This window comes from Geotrypetes seraphini, chromosome 10 (genome assembly GCF_902459505.1).
Source record: "Geotrypetes seraphini chromosome 10, aGeoSer1.1, whole genome shotgun sequence".
Classification (NCBI taxonomy): Eukaryota; Metazoa; Chordata; class Amphibia; order Gymnophiona; family Dermophiidae; genus Geotrypetes; species Geotrypetes seraphini.
The window spans coordinates 50,225,306-50,246,833 of NC_047093.1; the positions used below are offsets into that span (position 1 = coordinate 50,225,306).

The 21,528-nt window shown below is 48.1% G+C and overlaps 1 protein-coding gene across 2 annotated transcripts in view; it reads right to left on the reverse strand.

Moving 5' to 3' along the window:
• Positions 1–7,810, reverse strand: part of WDR34 (WD repeat domain 34) — a 98,538-nt gene extending 90,728 nt beyond the window's left edge. The window contains exon 1 of one of the 2 annotated variants that reach the window (XM_033960203.1): positions 7,556–7,810. In XM_033960203.1, coding sequence (XP_033816094.1) covers positions 7,556–7,636 — 81 coding nt within the window. In that variant the 5' untranslated portion in view covers positions 7,637–7,810. The remainder of the gene's footprint in view (positions 1–7,555) is intronic. The other variant, XM_033960202.1, reaches the window with a different exon arrangement.
• Positions 7,811–21,528: the final 13,718 nt, after the last annotated feature.

Genomic DNA, 21,528 nt, shown 5'->3' on the forward strand with positions numbered 1-21,528 from the left:
ACACCAGCAGCAGGCAGAGAGAGAGAGGTCACCAGCAGCAGGCAGAAAGAGAGAAAGAGAGGTCACCAGCAGCAGCAGAGGACACCAGAAGCAGGCAGAGAGAGGACACCAACAGGCAGAGAGAGAGAGAGAGGACACCAGCAGCAGGCAGAGAGAGAGACGACACCAACAGGCAGAGAGAGAAAGAGAGAGAGAGAGAAGACACCAGCAGCAGGTAGAAAGAGAGAGAGAGGACACCAGCAGCAGGCAGAGAGAGAGAGAGGACACAAGCAGCAGGCAGAGAGAGAGAGAGAACACAAGCAGCAGGCAGAGAAAGAGAGAGAGAGAGGACACCAACAGCAGGCAGAGGGAACGACAATGGAAGCAGAGGAAAACCAGAAGATGAGCCTTCCAGTGTTCTGCACAGACTGTCATATGTATGACTACCTCCCCTCGGGAAGACAGTCATATGTATGAGGTTGGTGTCAGATGCTGAAAAGCTTGAAGAAGGAAGTCAAGCGACTTGAGGACAAGATACAGGAGCTAGAAGGACTTTACACCACCGAGGACCCAACCGGGACAGCTGAAGACTTCATGAGTGAGAGACACATTGAGGAGAAAGTCAGGGAACTTGAGAAATTCACTGAGGAAGTATACAGGAGAAGGGTGGAAGAGAACAACCTTCAGATGAAAGATGAAGTTACACCAACACCAACATGGAAGGGAGAACAAGAAACAGATGACCTCAAAGAAGACACCCACAGAGGAACACCACACGAGGGGGAGAAAATGGCTAGCCGATGCCTGGAAGAAGAAACAGCGAAGCACACCAAGGACATTGACATGAGACCGAGGCGAAAATAGAAGAAGGGAAAGTCAGCGATTCTAGTGGGAGACTCGATCCTGAGGCATGTGGACAGCCACAAAGCAGGAGGGAGAGAGGACCGACTGGTGACCTGCCTCCCAGGAGCAAGAACTAAGGACATCATGGACAAAATTGGAAAGATCCTGGAAAGAGCGGAGACGGACGAGACAACAGTAATGATCCACATTGGGACAAATGATGTCAGCAGCAGAGACTACAGAAGAAGCGCGCTGATTGAACAGTTCAAGATCCTGGGAAGGAAGCTGAAGATGAGGACCCAGAAAATAGAGTTCTCAGAGATCCTACCAATACCAAGGGCAGATGTGAAAAGGCAGGAGGAACTACAATCAATAAATGCGTGGATGAGGAAATGGTGTGAGGAAGAAGGGTTCCACTTCGTGAGGAACTGGACAACGTTCTGGGGCAAGAGCAAGCTCTACAGGAGAGATGGACTGCACATGAGCGCGGCGGGAACTAGACTTCTAGCAAACAACGTCAGGAGAGGAATAGAACAGGCTTTACACTAAGAAGAAGGGGAAAGCCGACAGTCGACCAAGCGTCGATGATTCGGAAGAAGGTATCCCGTGAAGATACTAAGGGGAAAAAAGACTGGGAAGAAAGAAGGGACAAATTACAGGAGTCGACTAACCCAGAAGAGGAAGTTAGAAAGATTGTAGCAAAAGAGAAGAAACCAAGGACCGAAGCACAGGGAAAGGAAACAAAGATAAGAAAACACCAGGATCTAAATTGCGTATATACAAATGCAAGGGGCTTAAGAAACAAAATGGGGGGATTAGAAGCCATGGCCAATGCAGAGGACATAGACATCATTGGAGTCACTGAAACATGGTGGAATGAGGAAAATAAATGGGATACAGGACTGCCGGGGTACAAGCTCTATCGCCAGGACAGGTCAGGACAGAAAAGAGGTGGAATAATCCTATATATAAAAGAAAGCATACAATCGACAAGAATGGACACAGCAGAGACGACCAACAAGCTGGAATTGCTATGGGTTAAAATACCGGGAAGGAAAGGGCCTGAAATAAAGATGGGCCTATACTATCGTCCACCCGGAGATATCAATGAGGAAATGGAAGCCGAGATGAAGCGGGAATGCAAAAGCGGTAACACGGTTATTATGGGAGATTTCAACTACCCCGGGATAGACTAGAGTCTTGGAAGCTCAAGATAGAAACATAGAAAAAAGCAGCAGAAAAGGGCTATAGCCCACCAAGTCTGCCCATTCCAAGTATCCCCTCCCCTGAATTTACTCCCTTAAAGATCCCACGTGAGTATCCCATTTTCTCTTAAAATCCGTCACGCTGCTGGCCTTTATCACCTGGAGTGGGAGTCTGTTCCAATGATCCACCACTCTTTCGGTGAAGAAGTACTTCCTGGAGTTGCCATGAAACTTCCCTTCCCTGATTTTCAGCGGATGCCCTTTGGTGGTCGAGGGTCCCATGAGCCAGAAGATATAATAGACAGCGAGGGAAACATCAGGTAAAGGGAGCTTGCTGGGAGAAGACTAAGGGGCATGGAGACACAGGGGGACTGGGTGGCACGAGGGCGAAAGCTGAGGGCAATATAGAGGTACCACAAGGCGAGGGGGATCAAACAGAGGCTCAAGGGATGATAGCCCAGGAGGGGGCCGGTAGGGCTAGAAAACCCAGAGGAAAAGCAGGGAAGTGGGGTGGCGGGAATGTGGGGAAGCTGAAAGCTAAGAGGGTAAAGGCTGAGGGCAAAGCAGAAGCACAGGGAACGGGAGAACTGCCCGAATTCCAAGGGCAGGCGGCCCAGGTAAATGCAGAGGTAGAGGAAAAACGACGGGACCTACGGGACCTGCGGTGCTTATACGCAAATGCAAGAAGCCTCATGGCCAAGATGGGTGAACTAGAAGTCGTGGCCAAGGGGGAGGACCTAGATATAATTGGAATTGCAGAAACCTGGTGGACAGAGGAAAATCAATGGGATGTGGCGCTGCCGGGGTACAAGCTCTACAGGAGGGAGAGGACCCACAAGAAGGGGGGAGGCATAGCACTATATATAAAGGACTCTATCCACTCGGTCGGGATGGATATGGCAACGAAGGCAGAGGGGCTGGAATCGCTATGGGTCAAATTGCCGGGAAACAAAGGTGCAGGCATAAAACTGGGGCTGTACTATCGCCCACCTGGTACGCCAGAAGGAGTCGGACACGACTTGGAAGCGGAATTGAGACAGGAATGCAGGACTGGAAGTGTAACAGTGATGGGGGACTTCAACTACCCGGGAATAGACTGGAGTACGGGTCACTCCAACTGCACCAGGGAAACAGGATTTGTAGAAGCTGTGAGGGACTGCTTCATGGAGCAACTAGTCAAAGAACCGACGCGAGGGGGTGCTACTCTTGACCTCATCCTAAACGGATTAGGGGGGCCTGCAAGAGGGGTAGAAGTGGGAGGACCACTAGGCAACAGTGATCACAACGCGATCAGATTCACATTAGAAAGGGGGACACCCATAGTAAGGAGGACCGCAACAACTGCGCTCAACTTCAAGAAAGGGAACTATGTTGCTATGAGGGAAATGGTGGGGAGGAAGCTCAGAAACATCTTTAGGATGGAGACTGTGGGAAGCGCCTGGACCCTATTCAGGGACACCCTGCAGGAAGCACAAAGAATGTACGTCCCCAGTTTCAGGAAAGGCTGCAAGAACAAGCGATCAAAGGACCCGGTTTGGATGTCAACTGAAGTAAAGAGGGCAATAAATGACAAAAAAGTATCCTTCCGGAGATGGAAAAAGGACCCAACGGAGGAAAATCACCAGGCGCACAGGAAATGCCAAAAGGAATGCCACCAAGAGGTTAGAAAAGCGAAAGGGGAATACGAAGAGGTGCTGGCCAGGGAGGCGAAAAACTTCAAGGCATTCTTCAGTTACGTAAAGGGGAAGCGACCAGCGAGAGAGGAGGTGGGGCCGTTGGACGATGGGGATAGGAAGGGAGTGATTAAGGAGGATAAAGAGGTAGCTGAGAGGTTGAACACGTTCTTCTCGTCGGTTTTCACGAGCGAAGACACATCTAATATACCGGACTCAGAGGAGCTCATGAGTGGGGAACAGGCCGAAAAATTGGAGCACATAGAGGTAAGTAAGGAGGATGTCCTCAAACAGATAGACAGGTTAAAATGCGGTAAATCACCGGGCCCGGACGGGATCCACCCAAGGGTTCTGAAGGAACTAAGACAAGAAATAGCGGGCACAATCCAGCATGTTTGCAACCTATCCTTGAAAACTGGTGAGGTACCAGAGGACTGGAAATTGGCGAATGTCACACCTATCTTCAAGAAGGGATCGAGGGGTGACCCCGGGAACTACAGGCCGGTGAGCCTGACTTCAATTATAGGGAAGATGGTGGAAGCTATGATCAAGGACGGCATTTGCGAGCACATCGAGAGGAATGGCCTACTGAGAACAAGCCAGCACGGATTCTGTAAGGGAAGGTCGTGCCTAACGAACCTTCTGTACTTCTTTGAGGGAATAAGCAGTCGGGTGGACAATGGGGAACCCATAGACATCATTTACCTCGATTTTCAAAAGGCTTTCGACAAGGTGCCACATGAAAGGCTGCTTAGGAAGCTGTGGAACCACGGGGTGGGAGGGGATGTGCACAGATGGATCAAGCACTGGTTGTCAGGTAGACTGCAGAGGGTCGGAGTGAAGGGCCAATATTCTGACTGGCGGGGAGTCACGAGCGGTGTGCCACAGGGATCGGTGTTGGGGCCGTTACTCTTCAACATATTTATCAATGACCTGGAAAAGGAGGCAAAGTGCGAGGTTATAAAATTTGCAGACGATACCAAACTGTGCGGTAGAGTTAGGTCCAGGGAGGAGTGTGAGGACCTGCAAAGGGACCTGGACAAGCTGGAAGACTGGGCAAACAAATGGCAAATGCACTTTAACGTGGAAAAATGCAAGGTCATGCATATAGGGAAAAAGAACCCGTTGTTCAACTACAAATTGGGGGGGGGGCATTGTTGGGAGACAGCAGACTTGAGAGAGACTTGGGTGTGCTGGTGGATGCATCACTGAAGCCATCTGCACAGTGCGCAGCAGCCTCGAAAAAAGCCAACAGGATGCTGGGCATCATAAAGAGGGGCATAACAACCAGGACGCGGGAAGTCATCATGCCATTGTATCGAGCGATGGTGCGTCCACATCTGGAATACTGCGTTCAGTATTGGTCGCCACACCTCAAGAAGGACATAGCGGTACTTGAGAGAGTCCAAAGGAGAGCAACGAAACTGGTAAAAGGGCTGGAACACTGCCCATACGCCGAGAGGTTGGATAGGCTGGGGCTCTTCTCTCTGGAAAAAAGGAGGCTCAGGGGAGATATGATAAGAGACCTTCAAGATCATGAGGGGCATAGAGAGGGTGGATAGGGACAGATTCTTCAGACTGAAGGGGACAACAAGTACGAGGGGGCATTCGGAGAAACTGAAGGGAGATAGGTTCAAAACAAATGCAAGGAAGTTTTTTTTCACCCAAAGGGTCGTGGACACTTGGAATGCGCTACTGGAGGAAGTGATCAGGCAGAGTACGGTACAGGGATTCAAACAGGGATTAGACGGATTCCTGAGGGATAAAGGGATCGTGGGATACTGAGAGAGGTGCTGGGATGTAATACAGGTATAGAAAGCTAACCAGGTAATAAGTATAGAAACCCAACAGGTCGTGCATGTGCAAGACCGGAGGGTTAGGACTACGATGGGAAGATAGGACTTCAATGAGAAACCAAGGTGGCAAGGGAGCCCCTTCTGGTGATTCAGACAGGTCGTGACCTGTTTGGGCCGCTGCGGGAGCGGACTGCCGGGCAGGATGGACCTATGGTCTGACCCGGCAGAGGCACTGCTTATGTTCTTATGTTCTTATAATCTTCTGACTCGATGCGTCCCGTGATGTACTAATATGTTTCAATCATATCTCCCCGTTCTCTTCTTTCCTCAAGTGAGTACAGCTGCAATTTTTTTAATCTTTCTTCATACGTGAGATCCTTGAGCCCCAAGACCATCCTGGTGGCCGTTCGCTGAACCGACTCGATCCTCAGCACGTCCTTTCGGTAGTGTGGTCTCCAAAACTGAACACAGTACTCCAAGTGAGGCCTCACCATGGCTCTGTACAACGGCATCATAACTTCAGGTCTCCTGCTGACGAAACCTCTGCGGATACACCCCATCATTTGTCTTGCCCTGGAGGAAGCCTTCTCCACTTGATTGGCAACCTTCATGTCCTCACTAATGATCACCCCTAGGTCGCGTTCCGCCGTGGTCCTAACCAAGGTCTCACCATTTAGTACATAAGTTCTACGCGGGTTTCTCTTACCCAGGTGCATTATCTTGCATTTTTTAGCATTGAAGCCTAGCTGCCAAGTAGTTGACCATTGTTCCAGCAACAGTAGGTCGTGTGTCATATTATCAGGTAATAAGCTTTTGCCTACTATGTTGCAAAGTTTGGCGGCGTCGGCGAACATTGATACCCTTCCTCTAAGTCCTTGCGTCATATCTCTTATGAATAAGTTAAATGCGCTAGGGAGATACACAAGATTGCTTCATGGAGCAGCTTGTTAGAGAACCAACGAGAGGAAATGTCACTCTGGATTTAATCCTAAATGGGTTAAGAGGACCTACAAAGGAAGTGGAAGTAGTGGGACCGTTGGGAAAAAGCGATCATAATATGATCAAGTTCAAGGTTGAGGTTGGAATACCAAAAGGAAAGAGAACCTTAGCGACAACTTTTAACTTCAGGAAAGGAAACTACGAAGCAATGAGGGAAATGGTAAGGAAGAAACTTAGGAACACTTCCAGAAAATGGCAAACGGTAGAACATGCCTGGTCTTTTTTTCAGGGACACGGTGAGCGAGGCGCAAAATCTGTATATCCACAGATTCAGTCACCCGGCAGGATCGGGTTGATGGGCTCCTGATAGTGGTGGCTGGACCCTCTTTCTTCCTCCCCTCTTAAAGTCAATCAATTTGTACCTTTGCTTAATCTTTGTAAACCGCATAGAACTTCACGGTATTGCGGTATATAAGCTGTTATTATTATTAATAAAAGCACCTCTTAATTTTTGTTGGTTTTGCAATTTTATAATTTCAACTATAATGTGCAGCGAAAAACATTTGTTCCGTTTAGTGTGCCAGAGATAAAAAAAAGTTTGAGACACACAGGTCCACTGGGACCATACATTTTCATGTAAAACACAAACTAGAACGAAATGCCAACAGTCTGATAACCGTAGACTCCAAAAAAAGCATTCAGCACATGTAAGGCAGGAATTTTTTAAAATAGATAAATGTTCGCTGATATAGTTTGTTTTGTTTTTTTAAATATTACTTCACATGTACAAGAGCAAAGTTTGATATCTAAACGTATGATCGCCAATTATTTTTCTTTAGAGGACTATTTTGAGCGCGTTATGATGGCAGATCCTTAACTATCAAAATCTCGAAGAGGAAGGCTCCTGAAGTTGAAAAGACAGAATGCATAATAACCTTGCAGCGGGGGCAGTAACCCGAACTGGGCTCATATGGCTTTCTTGTGCATTCAGTGAAACCCGATATCGCTGCTTTAAGGCAAGAGAAAACCAAGCGGACTGGACGTGGAGACGACACATAACAGCGAGCGTGTGTGGGAAGGACTGCAGCCCAGAAATGGCGGCATATACAGCCTCACTCACCGATTCACAGCACAACTCTTGAGATTTTCTCCACAGAGAATCGACGCCAGCCCCCGGCAGTACCTCGTCCACGAAGTGCATCCTGCAAGAAAATCCTACTCACAGCCCTGGTGCATCGAACTGCCGCTTCCGGCGTTCCCTTGGAAACAGAGGCCAAACCCAGAGCTCGTGACCTCATCGACCCTCGCCACCCCGGCGCTAAAGTTCAGGAACTGCCAATGTAGGAATCTCAGGGTTATGAGATCATAAAGCAAAGTTGCGTGTTCTATCAGACACTTCTAAATGTAGAGCTTGGGGAAGGGGGCGGGGGAGAACGTTTAAAGGTGATTTTATTTCCATCACATGCCTCCACCTAGCCATTTCTGCCCCAGGGTCATTTCAGAAAGGATATAGCCATCCTTTCACCAGATCTTGGATGTTTTTAAGCTTACTAGGACAGAAACAAAGAGAATGATAATTCCTTTCCAAAATTATCTTCCATTATATCTATTTACAAGATTCTATTTTTTTCTACACATCTCCCTTCATATTCGCCACGGTTAGGGGCACAGCTCCCTTGCAAATATTACAAAATTAGGAATAACTTTAGGGCCCCCACCTTGACTCCCTCCCGCCTCCCAGACTCCTCCACAGCTTACTTTTAAAGCCCTCCTGGCCCTCAAAAACAGCTGCCTCAAGTTCCCCCAGTCTTACGATACTGTGGATCTGCATAGGGCAAGAGCCTGTGGCGGGGTGGGGGGGGGCAGTTCGCCCTGAGCACCATGTTGGTGGGGACACCAGCATCTCTCCACCTCTTCCCACTCCTCCTCTCACCATGTATATGCCCCCTTCCCCGTTGAAATTGTTGCTCACGATGGTCAATGTGCTCCTCGCAACCCCGTCGGCTCTCCCACTGATGTCACTTCTGGGTGCCGCACGTAGGAAGTGATGTCAGAGGGAAAGCAGACAGGGTCGCAAGGAGCACATGGTTGACCGCCGTGAGCAACAACTTCAATGGTACCGGGGGAAGGAAAGGTGGGGGCGCGTGTGGCAGGGGGGAGCTGCATTGAATCTTTGGGCGGCAATGAGGTGAGCCTGCTGCCATCAGCCTGCCCAGGAAGCCACTTCTCCCACCTAAGGGGATTAGGAAGTCGCTGCAGAGAAGTGGCTTCCAGGGCAGTCCAATAGCAACAGGCTCACCTCATTGCCATTGCTGCCAGCTGCCTGAAGATTTAATGAAGCAGCTGTGGAGAAGGTAGGTGGGGGAGTCGGATCCTGCTGGGGGGGTTGGAAGGAGAGAGAGGCAGAGTGGACTATCAGGTAATGACTAAGCCCTGTTGTGTAATCTATAATCCTCTTTTCCCTCATAACTTAACAAAAACCAGTGGGAGGCAAGGCATTGTGTGGGCATGGGTGAGGGCTGGGTCATGTGTCCTCTTTTTTCTCTTTCCAAGTATGGTAACCCTACCTAGGTCAGGCTGGTGTTGAAGAGAATCCCGAGGTACTCCAGGCACTGAGATGGGGTCAACCGGCTCTTGAACAGGTTGACCACCCATCCCAGTGACCACATAAACTCCACAACCCGAGCCATAACCTAGGATCTCTCCTGACAAGATTTTGCCTTGATCAACCAGTCGTCCAGATAGAGATGAACAAGAATGCCCTCTTTGCGCAAGGCCACCGCCACAACCTCCATAATTTTGGTGAACCTCTGTGGAGCCATGACCAGACCAAAAGGAAGCACACAAAACTGATAGTGCTGTTCCAAGATTACAAAGTGAAGGAACCACTGATGGAAGGCCCGAATGGGAACATGCAAGTAGGACTCCATCAGATCAAGAGAGGTCAGGAATTCCCCCAGCTGAACCACCAAAATTACAGATCTCAGGGTCTCCATACAAAAGGATGGAACCCAGACCACCCTGTTGACTCCTTTCAGGTCCAAGATAGGCCAAAAAGACCCCTCTTTCTTGGGCACTACTAAGTAAATGGAATACCGGCCAGTACAAAACTCCTGAGGAGCAACTGGAACTACCGCTTTGAGGTCTAGCAACTGTTGTAGCATCTGATGAAAAGCCCGCTTTCTCCATGCCGCATTATAAGGAGAAGATAGAAAGCGATCTGGTAAGGGCCGGGAAAACTCCAAAGCATAACTGTCCCAAATCACTTCCAGAACTCACTGATCCATTGTGATCTTGGTCCACCCCTGGTAAAACTCCAACAACCTGGTGCCCACCGGCATCAGGGGAAGAGCCCGCAAGGAGTCATTGGGTGGTGGAGGGTCCAGTGGAGGAATCAGGCCCCCCCTGGATGGGCTCCCCCCCAAAAAAAGACTGCATGCGCTGAAAGAAACGGCCCCAGGGAGACCTCCCTTCAGACTGGCACTGCCTCAGGATTTTTTTAACAGACTCCACTGGTATCGGTGGCAAGGCTTACAGCTGAGGAACCTCTACAGACAAAATTTTGTGGAGGTGGAGGAAATGGGGAGAGGGACTTGACCCGTCGAGTATGACACCCCTGAGGTCGGACGGACTCCCAAAAGGGTCCCCCCAAATTCAGTCCGGCACCAGAAGGCCACTAAACAAATTCCAACAGCCCTACACTAAACCAAGCAAGACTGCAACAGCTTACCACCACCTGCTGGAAACTGAGAGCAGACTGAGTGTATTACAGACTGCACAGTCCACTTGTACTACAGCCAAAAGTTTATGTCTCAGTCTCCAAATACTGGTCATGGTGAGCTATTACTCATCAGTGAGCTGTGCCAGTCTGGAGAGACGCTGAAGAAAGGTATATTTATAAGTTAAATACTGTGGAGCAGGGGAATTTAACCCTGTTCTGACTCCAGGTTGGTGATTGGTCAGCTGAGAGTGAGCCCTTTAAATGTAATTGATTGGGAACACACTATCTATGTCCCATTTCAAATTAAAACTGAACACTGAGAAAACAAAATTCTTTCTAGCCACAGCCTCCAACTTGGGCAAAGGAACAAGCCATTCAGGATCGGAAAGGGACCCTTCAATTTTCTGATGAGGGCATTCATCGAGCATTCTTGGACTAATTTGGGAAACTTTCTGGAAGTGAAGAGCAGGCTCAGGAGCCAGATATTGAGCAGTTTCTGAAGCATCTTCCTGTCCCAAGTGTAACTTAGAAGTATAGGGAAATGTTGGTTGAACCAATAACTTTGGGGGAACTGGATGAAGTTAGTAAACATTTGAAAGCTGGTAAATCTGGGCTCAATGGGCTATCTAATAGTTTTTACAAAGCCTTTAAGGGCCAACTGAGTGCTTTGCTGATTCACGTGTTTAATGGGGTGCGAGAAGGGAGCACTGCCATCTTCTATAGGAGAGGTGGTTTTTCTTTTATTTTAAAACCGGGGAAGGATCTCATCCAATGCGGTTCATATCACCCTATTTCTCTACTAAATGTAGATCCTAAAATTCTAGCTAAAGTACTAGCTTTGAGACTGGATCTTATTCATATTGATCAATCCGGGTTTATCCAGAGGAAACAAGTAGGAGATAACATTTGACAAACATTGCATTTGCTTTGGGATTCCCAACAGGCTAGGGATAAAATAGCGCTTAAATAAAAGCCATATCTGCTCACATTACCTATGACATGTGATGTCACAATAGTAGGGTTACCATATTTGCTAAGTCAAAAAAGTTGCTTCACCCCACCCCCGCTCTGCCCTGCCCCGTCCTTCCACTAGTCTCCCCATAAACAGCACCCCCCAACACAACCATTCTCTCTCCAACTCCCCCACCCAAGCCACCCGAGAGTCGGGTCTGGCTCTCATGAGTCTCTCTTGACCCTAGTACCTTCTCTGGCACTGCAATTTAAAAACTTTGGGCAGTTGGCAGCTTTAGTGATGAAATCCTTCTGACATCAGCCTACTCCGTAAGTCTTTACTTTGCAGCATCTCACCTACACGGGAACAGGAAGTGTTGCAGAGTGAAGGCTTCCAGGGCAGGCCGTCAGTAAGATCCTGTCGCTAAAACTGCCAGCTGCCCAAAGTTTTTAGATTGCAGCGCCAGAGAAGGTACTATGGATAGGACAGACTGATGAGAGCCAGACCAGACTCTTGGGCGGGGGCTGGACTGGAAAGAGTGAGTCCAAAACCCAGACAAACTCCCTCCAGTCCAGGAAACCACATGGACCCCGATCAGTCCTCTTTAAAGAGGCCATGTCCAGGTAAATCCAGACATCTAGTAACCCTACAGAGTGTTCCCTCTAAGTTGCGCTGGCGTGCGCTGGCGCACAAAATATTAGGTCGCAGCGCACAAGTTTCTCGTCACAGCGCAGGACCGGCAAGATTGACTCATTTGAACTTCCTGCATCAGCATCGGAAGCGTGCGCTGGGCCGGAGAGATCTTGGGGAGCCTCCGACAGTGGCTTTCTCCCCTCTCTGCAGCTCTCCTTTACTTCCCAGCGCTGCGATTCACGAAGGCAGCCTCGGGGCTTTTGCTGAGTCGCGGCTGCCTCTGATGATGCAACTTCCTCTTTCCTCAGAGGCGGCGCGACACAACAAAGGACCCGAGGCTGCCTTCGTGAATCGCTGCGCTGGGAAGTAAGAAGAGCTGCTGGGAGGGGAGAAAACCACTATCAGTCTGGGAAGCTGCTGGGCAGGGGAAAAAAGGGACAGCTGCTACTGGAAAGGGAGAAGGAGAGATGCTTCTGGGAGGGGAGGAGGGAAAGGAATCTGGGAAGCTGCTGGGCCAGGAAAAAAAAGGGACAGCTGCTACTGGAGAGGGAGAAGGAGAAGGAGAGATGCATCTGGGAGGGGAGGAGGGAAAGGAATCTGGGAAGCTGCTGGGCAAGATAAAAAAAGGGACAGCTGCTACTGGAGAGGGAGAAGAAGGAGAGATGCTTCTGGGAGGGGAGGAGGGAAAGGAATCTGGGAAGCTGCTGGGCAAGGAAAAAAAAGGGACAGCTGCTACTGGAGAGGGAGATGGAGAGATGCTGCTGGGAGGGGAGGAAGGGAAGAGAGTTACTGCTGGACAGGAGGCTGGGAGAAAGAAAGAAAGGGGGCAGGCAGGGAAACAGAAGGAAAGAAGAGAAACAGAAAAAAAGAAAGAAAGGTCAGGGAGAGAGGAAGAAAAAGTTGGGGGAGGGAATGAGGTGTGGAGGAGAGAAAGCATACAGGCTGATAGAAGGGAAGAAAGATTGGATGCACAGTCAGAAGAAGAAAGTGCAACCAGAAATCACCAGACAAGGTAGGAAAAATGATTTTATTTTAAATTTAGCAAAGTGGAGGCAGTATTACCACAGTTTTCAAAGGAATTTGCCCAAATAACTTAATAGTTAACTGGGTAAATTCCCAGAGATGAAAACTTCCCTTCACTTACTATGCACAGTTCTGAATTTATATCTGCTGTCTATATTTTACAATATGGTCCCCTTTTACTAAACCGCAATAGTGGTTTTTAGCGCAGGGAGCCTATGAGCGTCAAGAGCAGTGCTGGGCATTCAGCGCAGCTCCCTGCGCTAAAAACTGCTATTGTGGTTTAATAAAAAGGATGGAGGGTATATTTGTCTATTTTTGTATGCTATAAAAACCAAATACAGAGAGAGACTGAGAGCTGTTGACGAAGAGCTACGTGTGTGTCTTTCTTCCATTCCAGCCAGAATATCAGCTTTGTGTTCAGCCAAACAGGCCCAGGTTTCGCACTGAATAAAGTATTTTATAATTTTTATAATTTTTATTTCATAATAAAGTAATTATAAAATACTTTCTTTGTGTTTATTTGATTCCTATTCAAGAGAATTACTTTATATATAGTCAATATAGGCAGAGAGTTAAATTTTTTAACATTTTCTAATGGTGGTGTGCCTCGTGATTTTTTTCATGAAACAAGTGTGCCTTTGCCCAAAAAAGGTTGAAAAACACTGGTCTAGAAATTGAAAGCATCAAACGTATTGTCTTCTGGACTGTTTTTAATTTACAGTTTACACATATGGATGTAACAGACATAACTACATTTGTTGTAAAACATTTATTAAGATATCATTTCATCCCTACAATTTCTGTGTTCTTAAAAATATTATTTAACGTTATTTAATTTAGCGTGTAGGCCTAAAATTCCTTTGAATACCTCGTCCTCATGTATCAGCAACTTTGACAACATATTTATTTGGCTCATAACTTGCTGGCGCCCGATATTTTTAGCTCACAGTGAAAAAAGTTTGCTCACAACACCCGCCCGCTTAGAGGGAACACTGCTGAAGTGTCTGTATTTTTGGAAACGGTTGTATATCACCTAATAATTGTCATCTTGATGTACCATTTTACTGCTGTTGATAACCTGTTTTTCACAATGTGACCTTTTGTCATGTTTGGATTAATAAACATTTTTAACATGTTCCTTCTGTCACATGTCCTTCATTGTTATATGTATTTAGGAAACAGCTCGTTTGCACATTTTTCAAGGCCACACACATGATTCTGTTGGCTGCATGGCTATGATTCCTGATGGCTATACAGAGCACTGCTCTACCTTTTTGGCCAAAGAGCTAGAATTTTTTAGTATATCAGTGTTGTATCATGATTTTGATGTATATTTTGTGTGTTTTCACTATGTATGTGAATTGTAAGTCTCCCAGAATGGTCGATGGTGCAGGATAGACATTTAATTAATTAAATAAATAAAATTATATTGTTTCAGCGACCTGCTCTGCAGTCTCAGGTCCAGGTCAATTAAGCAACATGAATTTTGAAACTCCAAGTTTTTATTATTAATAATAGTCATTTATCTTTTACTCTTTCTGTTGTTAAGTACATAATGCTTCCACATTTTGGTGAAATACAAATTAATATAGAGAAATACAAAAATAGGCATAGAAAAAATTGCTTCTTAAAGACAAAATGATTTCAAATTAGTCTAAGTGGAGCAAAACAGGTCTGCCCAATTAAAGCAACATGTTTAACATTGTCTGGCCTGTTCAAAGAAGAAATTCCTTTCTGATCCTTAAATAATTTATTTCTCTTAGCCTAGCACTATTCAGTGAACATTTTCTGAAAGTGTCATTAATTACTCAGCCTCATCACATTCCATTCTATGAGGTACCAAATATTCTTTATTATTTCTGGGAGATTTCAGACCTGCTGATAGCCTACTGTACCTTGTAGCACTATTTCATAACTCAGGTGAGGGTACCCTTCCTTTACAGGGAACATAGTCCCAGCAAATCCATATCTCCCTACTGTAATCACAGGATTGGGACACATATGTTTTAAAAAAACAATTACAAACTGCAGGGGAGAGTGTGGTGCAGTGGTTAAAACTACAGCTTCAGTACCCTGAGGTTGTGGGTTCAAACTCACACTGTTCCTTGTGACCCTGGGCAAGTCACTTAATCCCCATTGTCCCAGGTACATTAGATAGATTGTGAGCCTGCCAGGACAGACAGAGAAAAATGCTTGAGTACCTGAATAAATTAATGTAAACTGTTCTAGGAGAGTCCCTCTGCTTCCAGTTACTTAGCAACTTCACTAGAACCTTTGGTAGGGTTACCATATTTTGTAAGTAAAAAAAGAGGACATGAGGCCCTGCCTCCAGCCCAACCTATTTCACCCTAGCCCCACAAACTTAGTCTCCTCTTCTTCCCTCTCTTCCCCTCATCCACCCCCTTGTGGGATGGTACCTCTCTTGTAGCATTGGGGGAAGGGGTCACCCATGGGTGGGAACCAGGTCAGTTGAGGTCTCACCATGGATATCGGTGGTCCAGGGGAAGGAGCTCCTGTTACGAGCCACTGTAGGCTCGTTTGACGATGGCTGCAGGTGGCAGGAAAGGTCCCAGCTCTGCGTTGAGTGCAGGGCCACATCTGGAGGACATCCATGCATGTGCATGATATCATCTTTTCCACACATGTTCAGAGGCCCTCCAGGCAGAGGCAGGGCCTTTCCTGCCACTTCCAGCCAGCGTCAAACCAGCCTACATCAGCTCACAACAGAAGCTCTGGTCCCAAACCATGGCGGAACCATAATTCATGCAGCTCCCCACCTACAGGTAACCTCCGCTACCCTCCTGAAAATTAAAAAAAAAAACCCGGAGAAACTGCTACATTTTAGAAAACTGTCTGGACACCTGGAAAGTCATCTAAAAAGAGGACATGTCTGGGTAAATCCAGACATATCCGGGCCGGCCCGGCCGGCCCCGGCCCCGGCGCACTGTTCCCTCTAAGCTGAGCAGGAGTCCTCCACCCACAGTCTCACCAATAGAGGGTGCTGTTTTACTGTCACATTTTTCAATTGTGAGGGACAGGCAAGTTCTGCAGGACTCCAGGGAACATACCTGTCCTTAGCGACTGAAAATATTCCACCCCCTAGTGGTAGCAATGCAGCTGGAGGACACCTGCTCAGCTTAGAGGGAACACAATCCACGAACTGACCCTCAACCCCCCACCCCCCCTCACCACCAGACCTCTCATGAAAAGGGGTGGGTGGGAAGGCAAAACACAGCTGGCACTGTGATCGCCCCAAAGGAATGCCATTAGTGCTTAAACAATCTGCACTCCAGCCCCTGACCAAGTCAAAGAGGTAAGCAAACACCAGGGGAACGGACTCTGGCTGAAACAAGTCCCCAATTGATACACTTGCCAGCTGCAGATTTAAAATCTGTTCCTTATGAACAGGGATCTCTGATTTCTCAAAAAATATCACAACTAGAGCGAAAAACTGTAGAACTATTGCAAGATAAAAAAGAAATAAACCAAGCAGATCAGAAAACACCTTTCAGGAGAGGGGGGGGTCACATGATGCCGAGTACCTGATCGGTCGTGCCTCTGCACAGCTCTGGGCCATGCTGCATTAAAACTACGCAAAAAGCGCTGCCTTTTCCTTGCGACCCCCTGCCACATCTCGGAGCCCTCCCAGAGTGGTCGGGGACGTGAAGTGAGTCTTTCGGGAGTGTTTCCTGCTCTTAATGACAGCAAGAGCGCAGTGAGACACCCGCGGGAAGGTAAAGCCGACAGAGAATAAGATGGCGGACAACCACGAGGTTCCCATGTTTACAATACAAGAGGCGGCCATACAAGAATTCACTAAATCACTCACGCTGGTTATGGAAGATAAGCTGTCAAAAATTCAAACATTCATGGAGGACTTCTGGGAGACCCTAGAGAATCATGCAGGCCGCCTGCAGAGAGTCGAGGACCGGGTGGCCCAGCAGGAGGACCGCTCCACTAATTTTGAGGAGCGCCTGAGGGTCATGGAGTCTGCTAAAACTGGATGACCACGAAAATCGGAACCGAAGGAATAATTTACGGTTCATAGGGTTCCCTAGCACTGTCCGGGATGTTGATTTGAGAGCCTGCCTGGAATCATGGCTCCCGGGAGTCCTGGAACTCAGTGCTTCAGGGGAGAGGGTTCTAATTGAGCACGCTCACCGAGTGGGACACAGGAGAGAGGGAGAACAGCGACCCCGTCCAGTCCTTGCCCGTTTTCTAAATTTTGGCATGAAAGAACGCGTCCTTGCTTGTTTTCGATGGGGGTCTGGCTTCGTCTATGAGGGGGCACAGGATCCTAGTCTTCCAGGACTTTTCTCCCCAGGTGTCTTCCCGTCAAAGGGCAATGGCGCCACACTGCAACACTCTCTACCAGAAGAACATCAGGGTATCCCTGCTATATCCTGCCAGGGCGCGTGTCTCTTACAATAACAAGATCCATTACTTTGAGATTTGGAGCACTTCATCCAGGACCTGCCGGCGCCTCTACGTGTGGAACCGGGGACAGCATGACTTTTGCCACGTGCAGTGCCCTTTAGATTTGGTCTGTGCTGATCCTGCCGTTGTCTCATTTCTGATTTCAACAGGTGCTACGAAGATGTTCATTTTCTATGGGAGTTCTGTTCACTGAAGTTTCTGACTGTATCCCGTGTTCACTATTGGGGTGCAGGCCTTCTCTGTTGCTGTTGTTTGTGGCTCTGCTGTGTCCTCACCGCATACTGGGGCACTTGGTTTTGCAGCCACATGGTGTCCTGGTGCTTGGAGACTGGCGTGGACTCCCTGGGGGCCCCGCGGGTTTCCTGGTGGGGCCTCGGGGGCCTCCTCTCTATTCCACTTACTGGAGGAGATCAGCACTGAGTCTTGTATTGGCAACTGTGGCATGGCGGTGGGCGCTACGGGGGACTGCGTCCTGTGCGGCTGACGGCAGAGTTTATGCCACTGGCCATATCCAGCTCCATGCCCACTGCTCCTGAACATCGGAACTGCAGTGCTCAATGCTGATGTTCAGTGGGGTTTGTTGCTGTCGGGGTCTTGTGCTCTTTGTGGAAGCCTGAACACTGCAGTTTGGATCTTATTTCAGGTGCACTTTCTACCAGCTTGAGGTTGTTGGGGCATGGCCCAGAGCTGTACGTTTGTTCTTACGGTATCTATGGTTTTCCATGCTGGGACTTGGGATTGGGAGGGTCTGGGGGGGGGGAAGAGTGTCTGGGGGCTGGTATGACTGCAAGTATGGAGGTCTGAGTGGGGTTTGTGTGTGGAATGTGTGTGTTTCTGGATGATGTTCTTTCTTGCGTTTCAGGGTGCTATGCAGCGTAACATTGTGAGTGGGTGGGGGCATTGGCTCGGATGGCCTCTACCACTCCCTAAAGTGGTATCATTACTGCTTGTACTGTTTGTAACTGTTCTAATGATGGTGCAATTGAATGTTAAATCCTTAAATGTGGATGGGATCCACTCTCCCATCAAATGCACAAAATTATTGGCTTGTCTTAAACGAGAACATACAGACATTGCCTTTCTGCAGGAGACTCATTTGACTTCCTTTGAACATAGTAAGCTGCGACGGGAGTGGGTGGGACAGGTGAGTTCTGCCTCATTTACAGCTAGGAAATGCGGGGTGGCTATCCTCATCCACAAAAACATATCTTTTCACATTCATAGCCAAATTGCTGATCCTAACGGGAGGTATATTATATTGATTGGGGAACTCTGGGGAAAACCGTTAGTATTGTGTAATGTCTACGCTCCCAACACCTACACTCATGCCTTTTTTGCGACCTTGGTGGGTCATCTGGCGCCCCTTATGCCTCAACCGATTGTATTGGGAGGCGATTTAAACTTTGTGGCTCATCCTCAATAGGATCATAAACCAGCACCGAAGGGTCACTTCACCAAAGGGGTGCACTTTCTCCTAAAAGAGTTGGGCTTGCTGGATTCCTGGTGAACTCTGCACCCCGATGAATTTGACTTCTCCTTTTATTCTCACCCTCACGCGACTTATTCTCGCATTGACTACATCCTTATTTCTGCTTCTTTCTTCCCGTACTTGACAGATGCCCGCATCTCTGCACCTCTAGTTTCTGACCATGGCCTCTTGAGTCTTGTCTTACAGTTTGGATCGCAGGCGGCGGGTCGGGTTTGGCGTATGTCACCGTACCTCTTTCAAGATGCTGCATATCGTGAGTTTTTTCGAAAGCGGTGGGATAAGTTTGTACAAACTAATTCAGTGGAGGATGTGAGCCCCGTTCTTTATTGGGAAGCCGCTAAAGCGGTCATGCAGGGGCACATTTTAGCTTATTCCGCATCCTTGAACAAGATCTCGCTGCTTATCGGACTTTTGCCTCGATGAAGCTTCCCGTCAGGCCATGGGTACTAATAAATCTAAGATTAATCTTCTTTTAGATCAACGAGCTAGGCGTAACATATACTGTTATAAATACAAACTCCATCGTTGGGGTGATAAAATGGGGCGATTGTTGGCCAATTTAGTGCGCCCTCACAAAGCGCGGCACACCATTACGTCTATCAAGGACAGACAGGGAGTAACGCACAACACATATCAGGCTATTATGCAGCAATTCGTGCAATTTTACTCCGACCTTTATGCAGCTCAACCTTATGATGCGGATGTTAGTGATCAGTTCTTCCAGGGACTGTCTCCCTACACTGGATGATGGCCAATGCGCTGCTCTAAATGGCCCCATTACAGGTGAGGAGCTGCAGGTGGCCATCAAAAAACTTAAACTTGCCAAAACGCTGGGCCCTGACGGACTTGGTCCCGAGTTTTATAAGCTCCTGGATTCATCGGCTTTACTCTTTTTACAACACTACTTTATGGGACTACGCACCGCTACGCCTCTGGGGGATTCCCATAACAGGGCACACATCATCATCCTTCCTAAGCCTGGGCGACCGCTTGATGCTCTGGGGTCTTACCGGCCTATATCCCTTCTCAATCAGAATGTGAAACTTTTGGCTAATATTCTTGCAGCGCGTCTTAACGTTTTTCTGCCCTCCCTCATCCATGAAGATCAGGTGGGCTTTGTACCGGGTAGGCACGTGTCCATGAACCTTTTGAAGGTCCTCGCGGTGCTGCAGTCCCCCCAGGCCCTTGAGGATCGGGCGCTCATCACTAGCTTGGATGTTGAGAAGGCATTTGACATGGTCTCTTGGCCCCACTTTTCGGAACGCTTGATCACTTTGGTATTCGGGGTGATTTCATTGCCTGGTTGTTCGCGTTGTATCATAACCCTCACTCTCAGTTATTGGTGAAGGGTGGAGTATCAAATCCCTTTCCTCTTGGGAGAGGTACAAGCCAGGGTTGCCCTCTCTCGCCACTTCTTTTTCTTCTTTCTTTAGAGCCTTTGGCTGTGCGAATCCGTCAGGACACTCAGCTAGCGGGTCTTCGGATGGGAAGCCGTGAATTCCGCATTAGCATGTTCGCAGATGATATGCTTTTATATGTTAATCACGCTGATCGGACCATGCCTCCCTTAATGTCCACCATTCGAGCATATGGCGTCTTCTGGCCTTAAAATTAATTTAATAAGACAGAGGATCTTCTGTTAGGAGGCTTGGCAGTGGAGCCTTGTGTCAGGGCCTGGGCGTGGGCATGACCCCTGGGAAGTTAAAATACTTAGGTATCATGCTTTATCAAGACCCCCATAAGTTGTATGATGCCAATATTACTGCGACTATTGGCAAGATTAAAGCTCTATGCCTTAAGTGGCACTCTTTCGCTGTTGGGCTGCGTGGCATTGGTGAAAATGGTGTTATTTCCGAAACTGCTTTATCCGCTGCAAACCATTCCCATTTGGATTTCCCGTAAGGATGAGCGATCCTACCAATCTATCATTCGCTCTTTCCTTTGGAGATGGAAGGTGGCCCGCATCAATGCTCTTAAATTGTCCCAGTGTCGTGACAGGGGGGGTTTAGGCTTACCCTCTCTTCGTGTCTATAATGTCGTGGCACTTCTCCGCTGGATTCATGAGCAAATGGTATCTTCACGCCGTTATTCCCCTGCAGCATTTCTTGAGGACTGTTGTTCCCCTTGGTCTTTTTCTTCTTTTATTCACGGGGTGGGGAGTGGGGGCGAGAGGCTCTGTACTTCATTTCTCCCCTTCCTCCTCCCTTTCGTAAGGCCTGGTGCTGTTGGCGACTGCAACAGGGAAGGTTGCCTGGTGTTTCTCCTTTTCTCTCCCTCCTTCGCAACCCTGCTTTTGCTCCTGGAGTGGGAGGTCTGGCGGGACTGCGTGGATACGCGGAGCGTGATCTGACCTTGGGTGCTGTGCTGGCTTTGGGGGGAGGTGAGTTTCCTTCTTTTACTCAAATGCAGGCATCGTGGTCTCTATCCCCCGCCCATATTTACACTTACTTACAAATTCGTCACTACTATCATTCCCCGGTACGTGCACATGGGGATCGCTGGGTTTATGGCCCTCTGGATTCGATTTTCCTCTCCACCCCCACTGCGACCAACCGAATATCCACTTGGTATAGAGAGGGGAGGGATAGCCTTGGGGAGAGCTGTCTTCATGTTTTGGTGAGTGAATGGTCTGCCGAACTTGAGTTGGATGTTTCCATCCACGATCTCAGACTTCTCTTTCAGACGTTATACCTCAATGTGAAGGCGGCGTCCTTGCAAGAGACACAATACAAACTTTTGCATCTCTCTTATATTACCCGAGCACGGGGCTGTGTTATGGGATTATGGCCTGATGATAAATGTCTTAAATGTAAAACACATAGGGGGAATTTTATCTCT